This window comes from Toxorhynchites rutilus, chromosome 1 (assembly GCF_029784135.1).
Source record: "Toxorhynchites rutilus septentrionalis strain SRP chromosome 1, ASM2978413v1, whole genome shotgun sequence".
In the NCBI taxonomy this organism is placed as follows: domain Eukaryota; kingdom Metazoa; phylum Arthropoda; class Insecta; order Diptera; family Culicidae; genus Toxorhynchites; species Toxorhynchites rutilus.
Window position 1 is genome coordinate 36,104,826 of NC_073744.1, and position 13,738 is coordinate 36,118,563.

General features: G+C 39.5%; 1 protein-coding gene across 1 annotated transcript in view; it reads left to right on the top strand.

Moving 5' to 3' along the window:
• Window positions 1–13,738, top strand: part of LOC129771302 (F-box only protein 11) — a 35,525-nt gene that overhangs the window by 14,027 nt on the left and 7,760 nt on the right. Inside the window, exons 3-6 of the mRNA XM_055774818.1 lie at window positions 6,918–8,576; window positions 8,649–8,893; window positions 8,956–9,136; window positions 9,215–10,289. Coding sequence (XP_055630793.1) covers window positions 6,918–8,576; window positions 8,649–8,893; window positions 8,956–9,136; window positions 9,215–10,289 — 3,160 coding nt within the window. The remainder of the gene's footprint in view (window positions 1–6,917; window positions 8,577–8,648; window positions 8,894–8,955; window positions 9,137–9,214; window positions 10,290–13,738) is intronic.

Genomic DNA, 13,738 nt, shown 5'->3' on the forward strand with positions numbered 1-13,738 from the left:
ACGCACATATATTTCTTTCTTCCTCCTGTGTACTTTGGATGCAAGTGTTCAACTTGTTTTTCTCTCTTTCGCGTTGTTGTCCCTTTACCAACAGCCAGCACACGGTAATATCAGTTTGCAGCTTTTTTTCTCACCCTTTATCACACACCCAGAGGTTCAATTCATAAAACTGGACCGCGGACTGATGATGCGAACCATGTTGTGTTTGCTCCACAGAAAGTATGGTTGCGAATGGTTGCGCTTGTGATCGCCACTGCTACACTATCGATTATTTTTGTCGGCCATAACGAGAGCACCAGTGCGCGACGGGACCGATTAATGCGGCACCACCGTCTGAGTAACGAGTCCGCTGGGATTCGGTGGGTTGAGCCACACACAGCATCTCATCATGGTCCTTGCAAACGGCGAAAGCTGCATAGGGGCAGGCTGCCTGTTTTAAAAAGCAACTGGACTGCATTTTTTCATTGATGGAGGGCAACCGGCTTCCTGACGATGTACAGTTTAGCGCGGAATGATTTGATTAAGGGGATGATGTAGGTAGAGGAAAAAAAATCGGGATGGACAGAACATCGGTCGGATGCTTCTGATGGAAAAATACGATTGCGCAAAGCGAAATCATGTTTGTTTACCTGGGGATGAACTGTTAAGTTGATTTTGGTTTTGGGAAGAGAAAAGCAATACGCAGGTAGATTTACCTCGACCCTTAAAACACTTTCGAGGTGACGATAAAACAGTATTCATCAACCTAGACATTTTATTGAGTATGTATTTTTTAAACTGGCAAAAAAAAATGATTCACATCTGAAAAATGATAAATGTGTACGTGGTTGTGTCATTCTACTCCAGTGGTTCTGCTTTCCATAGCGGAACTTTGTCGTTTCATCGCAGTATCACTTGCGTAATATATAAGTACCCGAATGAAATTCCAAACTCGAAGAAACGCATTTTCAGTGCAAGTAGGAATGATGTATTTGTCGGACAAATTCCATGGTTTCAACAAGAAACTAAATCTAATTCTGCAAGACGTTCGATGTTAGCAGGCACACTGTAATCATCCAAGAGAAATGAAGGTGCTCAACAACACGACTCCCCATTGCAGGGGAAAAAATATCGTCATAAATCGTACCATTTGCCATGTGTATATGAAAAAGCCCACCTTATTGTGCGACGGAACACATTTTTGAAGTTCTATGTGTTTCCTAATCTTGAAGTCAGCTTTGAAACGAAAGTTAGAAAAGTCCTGGAACCTGCTTATTCAGTGTTCAGCGTTTATTTCATTACTTTATTTCGTCTCTTGATTTTGGTTCAATAATGAGCATTTGGATCATCGACCAACCCTAGTTGGCATCTTTTTTATCTTCGCTCATTTTGCTTCGGCATATTTCCGCCTGGTTTAGTACCAATCACAGACACCAAAGAGGCGACTCCATCATCTGTTTCCTACCTATCAGACTGAATAACTCATGAGCCAGCTTTATTTCCTTTCCAAAGGAAGACGTAGCCAGAAATTTTCGGCTAAGAAAATCCCAATCACGACAGCTGGGATTGAAACCAGACCGGTAGGGTTGTGAGGACATTACACTAACCACACAAACCACTGGCGCCTTCACTGCTGTAGTTGTGTGGTTCGTGTTGACAGCTGGCACCTTAAACTTAGCAATTTTATGTGATTCGTCATCGTGTTTTGGTGAAGCTCATCCGGTAGCGACTTGACAGTTTTATGTCTTCGTGTGAACGATACCTTATAACATTTTAATGATCTGTCAATGTCCAAACGTTTGACAAAATCAACACTTTCATCATGGTGAACACGAACGAGCAACGCTTAACACTCCTATACTCGCGCATTGGTCTGTCAGCCCGAGAAATCAATAATTCGTTCATTTTTCAGAAAATATCAACACTACGGCTTTGCGATTCTTTCTAGCTTCGTTATTCATCGTTCGTCATCGTTTAGCGTATCGCATGTGTTGGTAAGAAGGGGACGTGTGTCACTTTTTTAATACTTTCGGTCTGACACACCGACGCGAGTATAGGAGTAACTTTTTTGAACAAGTGCCTTTTTTCATATTCTAGAATATTGTTGAATGAAATATATAAATTAATTTTAGTGGCGTGAAATATTTATTGAATATAATTGTTGGATTTATTCCAACGGGATTCCAAAATTATAATTCTCCGCAGCGGAAATGAATTAAATACACTTGATCCGTTTAGTCAAATGGAGAATATAATTTTCCTGTTGAATTACAGAGTTATTTTAGTATTAATGATATATATAATTATAATAATAATAGTAATATAATATAATAATAATAGTAATAGTAAATGTACTACAATTCACATGAACCTAATGAAGCACAAAAATAGTGATTGTTGCAACATTGGTGATAATAACAGTATATAATTCATATTTACAGTCAACTCTCCCTAACTCGATATTCAAGGGACCATCGAGTTAGGGAGGTATCGAGTTATGGAGAGAAGAATGCTTGTAAAATCAATCAAAGGTGCCACGAAACCCATCGAGTTAGGGAACATATCGAGATACAGAACATCGAGTTAGGGAGAGTTGACTGTACAATAATAATGATATTTCATTCATGGTAATAATAATTTCATGATGATAATTCATTCATTGTCCTACGGGTAATTGTTTTTCTCTCTATGGACTTAATCCATTCACTCGATCAAATCATTGATTAAACTGGCCGTTTCTCATTCGATTTACTTCCTATGCGTTGTTTGTTTCTCAATGATAATTATGTTACTCACGTTTAATTCCCCTTCGATATTTCTCGTGTTCAGTTCTAGAGCACTATTATTTTAGTGATTTTAGTCCGGTTCTCCTTAAACTTGGGCTTAGAAGGAATACCTGTTTAACCTTAGAACACAGATTCGCGACCATTTACTGCGTAAACTGATAGGTCGAATTTCACTGTGTCTATTCGAATTGAAATTGATTCGCAGCTCTTTATATCGCGAAAGATAACTGGCCACAAACTTTGGTGGAATGCAACCACTTACACGCGAATGCTCACAACTTGATTAAATCGAGTATTAAACAGTTTGGATCGTTCTTATTATCAGCAGTGACAGAACTAACCTGTTACTTCGATGCTGTCGGCTGTCAAGATCGATACAGGTGAAAGGTGGGCGCGCTGGCCTAATGGGTAGGCCAACAATAATGCATAAGATCATTACCGGACTATTCTTATTTGATTTCAGTCTCTTTTGTAACTGGATTGAACGGATCCATATATTAACTATTCGTCGATATATTCGTCGTTAGATTCATACGTTCAATAGCAAAATATAAATGTTTGACTTTCGTATAATTATTCGCTAAATATAATGGTCATACATATACACACTTGTGAAAGAATTTCATTTATGGAAGAATTGTAAACAGTAAACTATAAACTAATCGGTAGCTTATGGTAATTTTAACAGTTATAGTTTCGGGGATATTTTTCCTATAATTAACAATATCGACAAGAAAACGAGAAAAAGAAAAGGAAGGAAGGAAGGAAGGTATTGAATTAGAGAGACTTTAAACTCTGAGAGTTCATTCGTCTCTTAAAGAAAAGGAAGTTCCTAGAAATCCTTTTATATCATCTTTTTATGCCCCATCTAAAAAGGCATTAATTCTTAGTTTACCGAAAAACCAGAGACAAATAATATTAGAAATATGCAAACTTTATATTCCAGAATCTTTATCATCTGGTAATTATCTAGAAGGTCGTTATACATTCTTCTCTTCGATAAAAGACCCGTTAAACACGCAACAACTGCAAGAAATGTAAAAAATATGTTTGTTTCGAGCATGCAGTTATGCTATGTTCTTATTCTTACTCCAATGAAACCACAATCGATTAATACGTTTTTATGTCATTTTATAGCTCTTTATACTTTCATGAATTATACTTTGCTTACTTTTAATTAATAACAGTGAAAAATCCTAATTTCGTTATTTATGTTGGAGTATCAACAATTACTCAATTTTGAGGAGGCTGAATTAGATGACTATTAAAATATAATAAAGACGAAGAAAACATATTATTTGGAGTTTTTTCATTCAATCATACCTTTTTCTTCAAATAAATGCCAATAATGCCCGAAAAATACCCAATGGCAACAATACAGAGAAGTTCAATTTTCGGTCTGTGACACCGTGCGCGAGTATACGTGTTATGATTTTGCACGCGAGTACAGGAGGGTTAATAATTATTAAAAAAAGCACGAAACATCGAAAATATCGTAGCCGCAAGTGAATCCATCCGAAATTACAGTACTGACAATAATAAAGAATACACTGTTTGGAATTGTTCCTCTTTGTTCGTGAATGGTCTGTTTTACAAAAGTATGTTATCAGTTATCACCACGAATATTGTTTTTGGATTGCAATACAAGATTTCTACATTGGTTCATGAAAGTCGAAATTTCGCTGTCGATTTCACGCTGACGGCAACATCATGGTCTGGGGGTGTTGGAAACCTGGTTTAGATCGATGGTATAATGAATGCTGACAAGTTCATCGATATCCTTATGCATCATTTGAAGAGCTCTGCACGGAAAATCGGATTTCCGAAGGATTGGATCTTTCAGCAAGACAACGATCCAAAGCATACGGCACATAAAATGATGTCCTACTTCCGTCAATCTTGTGTGGAGTTGATGGATTGGCCGCCACAATCACCCGATCTGAATCCGATCGAAAAACTGTGGTTGATTCTTGATCAAAAAATGGATAAAAGCACGGTGACCAACAAAACTCTGCTGTTTGAGGAACTTTCAACGACGTGGAACAAATTGATCAACATTACCTGCAAAACTTTGGTCGAAAGCCTGCCATGACGTCTGCAGGCAGTCATTTGTGCCAAAAGAGGACACACGAAATATTAGTGACTGGCTTTTTATGCTTTGCTTTCAAATACACGACATGTATTCTTTTTTTTTTTTTGCTAGACCAAAATGAACAATTAATATTCATTTCACTATTTTGAAGAACAAATCAAAATTTAACGAAACTGTTTTCTTCTCACTTGTTAGGGGACATGCTGTTATAATCCGGGAAAAATAAAATCTCGATAACTGCTTTTAACCCGTCTCCCTTTTGATTACATTGTTAAAACTAACAGAGTGTTCCGAATGATTTTGGAGAAGTTTTCACGGTTACTTTCTCAGGTTTCCCAAAATACCTCTCCGCCGTCGCAATTGAAGTTCAATAAAGAACACGCCCGACGTATTACATATCTTATAGATTTCACAGGAGATCTATCGGTTATCCTCTCAGGTTCCACAAAACATCCCGATCGAGCGTTTTAAGGCACCCCTAAATTATGTTCGATGGAGCTGAAATTTTGCACAGGTCATTTTTATGGACCAATAAACAAAATGCACATGGTCAGTTCTTGAAATTCGATGATTAATGTTTTAACATACCTTCATAGCCACTCAGACTAAGTCTGAGAAGGTCGATTTTCGGCCAACAATTTAGTTTCGAGATGACCCCAGATTTCGACGTTTCATGCATTTTTAAGTCATTTGGCATCGAAAATTTACTCGTTTTATTTACTCAATTTTAACATGAACCACTGGCTGAGAGCAGGGTTACCATACCTACAGAATAATCTGTATTTATACAGATTTTTCAGACTATTGGAAACCAAGAATCTGTAGATACAGATTACAGATTTTATTTGGTTTTCATATAGATTTACAGATTTTTCAAAATAACGATCCAATACTAAATGGCTTGATCTCAGTAATATTGTTTCCCAACTCACCAATTTTATTCATATGGCATTCGAATCAGTCTAAATCAGAGTCATTTTGGCATTCATAGGTAGCGTGTAGTACTGCTTTCTCATGTTCAATCTAAAGCGAAAAATACAAAATTCTGCGTCATCGGCTAGCTTTACAATAAATAATAACATTGCTTATCTTTTTCCTACTAAAGCACAGTGAACGCGATTTTTTACGTGGATACAATCAACAACTATGCCAATCAATGATACTAATGCTGAGATTACACTTCAAAATTGGACTTATGAATTTAATACAGATTTCGATACAGATTTTTGGATGAAAAACTCAGATAAAAAGATTTTTTGAGACCAAAAACACAGATTTGATTATGGCAACCCTGGCTGAGAGTCAAAATATTAAAATACCTAGGTTTCTTGGAAAGCACGATGTTTGTAGCTTGTTGTATTGAAAGGAGACTATTTCACAACATAAATACATTTTCCTTTATTTTAGCGACTCCCGAACAAAAAATCCTCAAAACATGTTCAGCAATGCATCGTCTAATTACTAAATCCGGGTTAATGGCAATTGGCATGTGATTCACAGTTTATTACTCCTTGTTTTTAAGGCGTGAATAATAAATTAACTATTCAGTTTTCTGATATTAACCTAAATCTTGTTGAAAATATTTCACAATGTTACGAAAAATGAAATACGCTCTTGCGATTGTATATATAAATATACAAACACATATTCTGCTATTATTTCCCTGCAATAAATCATGGATTTTAACAATGATGCCAGTTAAAAATGTTAAGATGAGGGGTTTATATCAATTCTCGAAACGGTTGCACTTGCTGCTCACCCAAAACGGCGGCAGCGCGAATGTGGTGCAGTTTCATATAAATATAAGAAATCATAAAGAATCTATTTTTGATCCCCCACGCACGTAACACCGCACCGTCGACAGCTTTTTCCGTCCCATGGTTGGAAAGTATTTTACTTTCAATCACAATTTCTTCTCTGCTTGTTACACCACCACTGATTCATTCATAAATGTGTTTCGATGCAACGCGTTAATAGTCACAGAATTCGCGTCCACTCAGGTGCATTATCACACAGTGTCTAGTTTAGTACTCACTAAATGGTTTCTCTTATTTTTTCAGCACTCGAACCACCATGCCAGAACATTCCGGCCCCAAACGCAGGGGCCGCCCCCGCCGGCCAGCCAAATAGTGGTCCAGCTTTGGCGGCTGCACCCGGTTCAGGATCGTCCGCCAATCCCGCCTCTTCCAGCTCATCTAACAGCAGCAGTAATAGTAGTAACGCAACCAATAGTAGCAGTGTAAATAACTCAAACAATCCTATCACGCCGAGCAGCACAGGTACGAGTGCAGCTCCTTCGTCCTCCTCCGCGTCATCTTCCTCGACGTCGGCGTCTCCGTCGTCATCGCAAGGATGCTCCTCTGCCAACTCCTCGCTGTCGACCATCGGTGGGGCATCATCCTCGGCGTCGTCATCCTCTCTAGCAACGGGATCGTCCTCCGCGTCGACGTCGTCCGCTCCTGTAGTGTCCTCGAATGCCATTTCCTCGGTCGCACCGTCCGAGGTCAAACAGAACTCAAACTCGCCGTATGATTTAAGAAAAAAATCGCCACTGGCAGCGCACGACTCGGGCAGCTGGCTGGCCGGATCAAGTAGTTCCGGTGGCTCGGGCGGAACCGGACCATCATCCTCTGGAGGAAATCCCAGCACCAGCAGTAGCCATAGTCTTCTACAGTCCCAATATCAATCTCTAGCCTACGACGGCAACGCTGCATACATGCTTCCGGCGCGAAAGCGGCCTAGACGTACTTATTCCACCAGCACGGAAACATCGGCTTCAGCAGTTGGCAGTGCCGTGGCTGGTAGTAGCAATGGCAATTGCACGGTTACTTCCGCTACTGCCACGTTGTCCACGCATTGCTTACAGTCGGCTGCGCACTATTTACAATATGAGATGCCGGATGAAGTACTGCTAACGATATTTTCCTACCTGCTCGAACATGATCTCTGTCGGGTATCACTGGTGTGCAAGCGCTTCCAGACGATCGCCAATGACACGGAGCTGTGGAAGCGACTCTATCAGAGTGTGTACGAGTACGATATGCCGCTATTCAATCCCGAACCTTGCAAGTTTATCTTCGTCAAGCCGGATGATTCGGATTACGCGAACCCGTGGAAGGAGAGCTTCCGGCAGCTTTATCGCGGGATTCATGTGCGGTCCGGTTTCCAGGATCGGCGGTATCAGGGCCGTAACAAGGCGTACTTCAACACGGTACAAGCGGCGTTGGACTACGCCGATGAGAAAAATTCGGCCAACAACGGCGGTGTGATGGGCGGAAGCAATAGTAGTAGTAACAACAATAGTAGTAGTAATAATGCCAATAATAGTAGTTCTAGTAGCAACTCCGGTTCCAATTCCTCCGGTTGTGTAGTTGGAGGGGGAGGAGGAAGTGACGAAAATTATCCGCCGGAGAATAATGGTTCACTTATCTTCCTTCACCACGGAACGTATCGTGGTGAATTTTTGGTGATTGATTCCGACGTGGCGCTTATTGGAGCGGCTTCGGGCAATGTGGCGGAATCGATCATTCTGGAACGAGAGTCCGAGTCGACTGTGATGTTTGTGGAGGGCGCCAAACACGCGTACGTAGGCCATATGACGCTGAAGTTCTCACCGGACGTTACCTCGACGGTGCCGCATCACAAGCATTACTGCTTAGAAGTGAGCGAGAATTGCAGTCCTACGATCGACCATTGCATCATTAGGAGTACCTCGGTTGGTAAGTGTGCAGCGTACGGCGTCCATATATGTAGAACAGTTTGGTTCATTTCATACTCTTCTGCATTTCCAGTTGGTGCGGCGGTGTGTGTCAGCGGTGTGGGCGCCAACCCGCTGATCAAGTACTGTGACATCAGTGACTGCGAAAACGTCGGTCTGTACGTGACGGATTATGCCCAGGGCACGTACGAGCACAATGAGATCAGCCGGAACGCACTGGCCGGGATCTGGGTGAAAAATTATGCTAGTCCAATAATGCGCGAAAACCATATTCACCACGGTCGGGACGTGGGAATATTCACTTTTGACAATGGAATGGTTAGTCATGAAACACCGAAATTGCCGCACCAGTTGTAACTTAATTCTTTCCTTTACCGCAGGGATATTTCGAGAAGAACGACATTCATAACAATCGAATAGCGGGATTCGAGGTGAAAGCCGGAGCCAATCCTACGGTTGTCAAATGCGAGATCCATCACGGCCAAACCGGAGGTATTTACGTACACGAGAATGGACTGGGTCAGTTCATTGAGAACAAAATTCATTCCAATAACTTTGCGGGTAAGTAAGGATTTTTTTATCGACAACATCAAACAGACAGCAACATATTCGTCTAATATCGCATGTTTTTTCACACAGGTGTTTGGATCACTTCCAACAGCAATCCAACTATTCGCAAAAACGAAATCTACAACGGCCATCAGGGTGGAGTGTATATTTTTGGCGAGGGTCGGGGACTGATCGAGCATAACAACATATACGGAAATGCGTTGGCTGGAATCCAGATTCGTACGACGAGCGATCCGATTGTGCGGCATAATAAAATTCACCACGGTCAGCATGGGGGAATCTACGTGCACGAGAAAGGTCAGGGACTGATCGAGGAAAACGAAGTATACGCGAACACACTGGCCGGTGTTTGGATTACCACCGGAAGTACGCCGGTGCTGAGGCGGAACCGAATTCACTCGGGCAAACAGGTTGGGGTTTATTTCTACGATAATGGCCACGGAAAGCTGGAAGACAATGACATCTTCAACCATCTGTATTCGGGAGTACAAATTCGAACGGGAAGTAATCCGGTGATTCGAGGCAACAAGATTTGGGGTGGTCAAAACGGTGGAGTGTTAGTGTACAACGGAGGACTGGGCTTATTGGAGCAGAACGAAATATTCGACAATGCTATGGCCGGTGTCTGGATCAAGACTGATTCGAATCCTACGCTCAAACGGAACAAAATCTACGATGGACGAGACGGAGGCATATGTATATTCAACGGCGGGAAAGGTATTCTGGAGGAGAATGATATTTTTCGGAACACCCAGGCCGGAGTACTAATATCGACCCAGAGTCACCCGATCCTGAAACGAAACCGGATATTTGATGGACTGGCTGCGGGGGTAGAGATCACGAACAATGCCACGGCCACTCTGGAATTCAATCAAATCTTCAACAATAAGTTCGGTGGACTTTGCCTGGCTAGTGGGGTGCAGCCAATCACTCGGGGCAATAAGATCTTCAACAATCAGGACGAGGTAGAGAAGGCGGTTTCCGGGGGCCAATGTCTGTACAAGATCAGTTCGTATACCTCGTTTCCGATGCACGATTTCTACCGGTGTCACACGTGTAATACGACCGACCGGAACGCGATTTGTGTGAACTGCATCAAAACGTGTCATGCAGGCCACGATGTCGAATTCATCCGGCATGACAGGTGAGTTTTCTTTTCTGTTAGACAAAACCGGACGGCAGTTTTTTTTTCTTGCGAAGATTTACAACCCAACTTGAAGCCTGAAGTCAGTACCGCAGTACATTTTTGAAGAATCAAGGACATGCTGATTTTCTTCATATTTTGACTGCCATCGATCAAATTAATATTGAACCATTCGATTTCTGTTGCAGATGTTTGAATTATTTTCGCATTTCCAAGGTTATAACTTGTTGAAAACTCCACAGTGTTGTACGGCATTAATTGACTGATCTTCAGAATGAATCTAGATTCTGAGATGATCGGACAGTAGGGAAAATGAAGGGAATTTGGATCCCCTAAGCTAATGGCCTAATATTTCCAAACCAATACGATCTAAATAAAAAAATGTTACATTGAACACTGAGCTACACTTGTTTTCTCTCAATCAATAATGATTAATCATTAAATCTAGCTTCAAATTACCAACTATTTCAACAAATAAAAGAGATGATTATTGGACATTAAAATTTGATGCGGGATGATTTGGGCCAGTGTCTGATTCATCGAACAAAAAAACATATTTATGTTTATGTAAAGTAATTCACGATAATATTTCAATCAGTAACAGTGTTCTGGGATCGATATCAGGTGTCTTGGCCACATTCCACACCAGAAAAAATGCATTGAGACCATTTCGAATTCTGCATTGATCTTTTCACTGTTGTTCGGGCATTTTCAAACATTTTCGATGCTTGGTCAAAGATAATCCGTCCTTGATGGCCTGCGTTGCTCTTTCGAGCTTCTACTTCCTCCAACGTTGTCGGCCCATCATTTTTTTGTAATTTAGTGGCATACGGAATCAATTAGACCAAAGAAAAGCAATTTGTAGGACAACTCAACATGCAAAAATTAAAATGCAATTAATTTCATTTATTTTTATCAAACTTACAGTTTCGCTGCATCAAATTGTTCCTCTTCTATATGCGAACAGAATTTTACCGCACAATACACGAAAAGTTTGTTTAATCAGCGGGAAAAAACTTTAAAACCACGATCGGAAAACTCACATTTTTTGACAATCAAAGTGCTTGCTGTGTTCATGCTACCGTTTTCTTCACCTGTTAAATTTTACCAAGGTTTTTTTACGTTAGGTACATACGGTTCAACAATGGAAGGAGATAACATTATAAAAAAAATCCAAGTTAAGCCGTACCTTTTGAGATAAAGGGGTGGTACAAATCACCCCATATGTCCAAATTTCCCCAACTTACCCTAATTGGGTTTCTAAACGAGTGTTAAGTGATTTTTGTATAAGCGCATCATGAAGTGATCGTCAACGAACGGATTCGATATACCCGAATCTCCAATTACTGCAAAAATTGTCAATAAATTTTCATATGTCGCCTTCATCATCTTTTACTGATCTCCCTAAAACGGGGTGCATGTTTTTTTTCAAAAATACTAAATTGTTTTCGTAGCTCCTCGTACGCAATGTTCTTACATGCACATCTTTTACATCGTTTTTAACTCTTTGTGGTCGTTTGTCTGCTCTCAGCCCCATACCTTTTTTAAACGGTTTTATTTAGCTTGTCCTGTTTGTATGTTTGTATGTTTGTAACATGTCTGTAGCGCTATCCCACATTAATAGAAATTTGACCCCATCCTGTTGACCGATTGATCTGAAATTTGGAATATACCTTTATCTCTGCAATCACTACAAAACTGCGTATTTCATAATAAAAATTCAAGATGGCGGCCACTAAAAAATGGCGGATTACACATTTTCTCAAAACCTCATAAATGTGGGTATCAAATGAAAGGTATTGACTAGTAGAATACAGTCGTTTATGAAAAATGCAAATCCAAAATGGCCGCCACCACAAAGTGGTGTTATATTTTTTTTCAAAACTCCATCAATATGGGTATCGAATGAAAGCGCTTGATTAGTAGAATATAGCTATTTATAAAAAATGTAAATCCAAAGGGGCGCATTACATATTTTCTCAGAACCCCATCAATATGAGTATCAAATGAAAAGGCTTGATTAGTAGATCACATTTATTTATTAATTTATTAACCCTCTACAGTCCAAGCCCGCCTTTAGACGGGCTTCGTGGATTCTCTTTTCAAATTATTCAAACATTATTTCCAATTTTCGCCGCTAACTAAAACGTCTTTACAATATTTTCATCTATCACACATACACATTGTTTCTATGCTGGCAGCTTTCTGCTAGGAGTATTTTATGTTGAAAGTAGGAAATTCGAGATAAAAGTGGAGTATGTTTTTTAGATAAATGAAAAACTTGGGCGGTAGAGGGTTAAATCGTGGGGCACGTTTGATTTACATTATCCGCGTTTAATGGTTTCATCGTATGCCCCGCGAGTTTATTTTAGTATCATTAATGCAGGAAGGGGTATGATAACTGCTAACTGCTACTTGTCTAATAATTTTCTAGCTTTTTGTACATTCTCTGTATTATTATTATGTTTAATCACAAAGAAACCGTTTAACTTAAAAAGTTTTTTTAACTTATTTTATTACCGTTATGGTCATTTGTCTGCTCTCAGCCACCACAGCCAGAAACCAAGCTAATCTTATATTTTACTCAACCAAGTATCAGTTTATGCTTTTTCTAAACGAAGGTTGATGTCTAGTGAAACTGTTCACGAATCAATACGGTGCTCCTATGAGTAATAGATCACGGTACTCAGTATCAAAAAAGTCATCCACACAAGACAACGCACAGTGCGTTGAATGCATAGGAATGTGGGACAAAAATCATAACAGCAGAATTTAGCCACTGTAACACTTTGGTGTGATGGAAAGAATGTTCATAAGTATCAGAAATACTGTTTGCAGAAATGTCTCATGTTATTTAAATAATCGCATAACTGTCTCAAGTTGCAACATCTTTTTTATATAAAAACGTCACATTAAAATACATCGTTAAGTTAGTACATATATATAGTTGACAAAAAAAATAAAAAAATAAATTTTTCATAATATTGCATGTATTACTGCTTTTTCAAGGAAAAATAATTCATACCTGTTCGACACTCATGCCCAAATTTAATATGACCGCAAAGGATTAAAAAAAAGATATACAGGTAAACTTCGATATAACGTACATTTCACTTTCAAAATTGTACGTTGTATCGAATTGTACGTTATATCGAAGCATAATAAAGTACTCAAAAACGTAGTCTATAATACATTATTGTGCTGTTTAGTCAAGTTAATGAATAACTTCAATCAGAAGACGAAGCCAGCCTTTCTCATGATGTTTCCCTTCGTACTGTTGATTAAAGCTTGATTCATTTAGAATCTGGAATCACAAAACCAGCTGTATTTCGAGATTGATTGAAGGTACAAAACTTGTTTTAGCATCACAATACAGATAATTCATTGTTCTATCAGAAAAAAAATATTGAAAAAAAAATTCCCTTACACTTTGAAAAGGTGTACGTCAT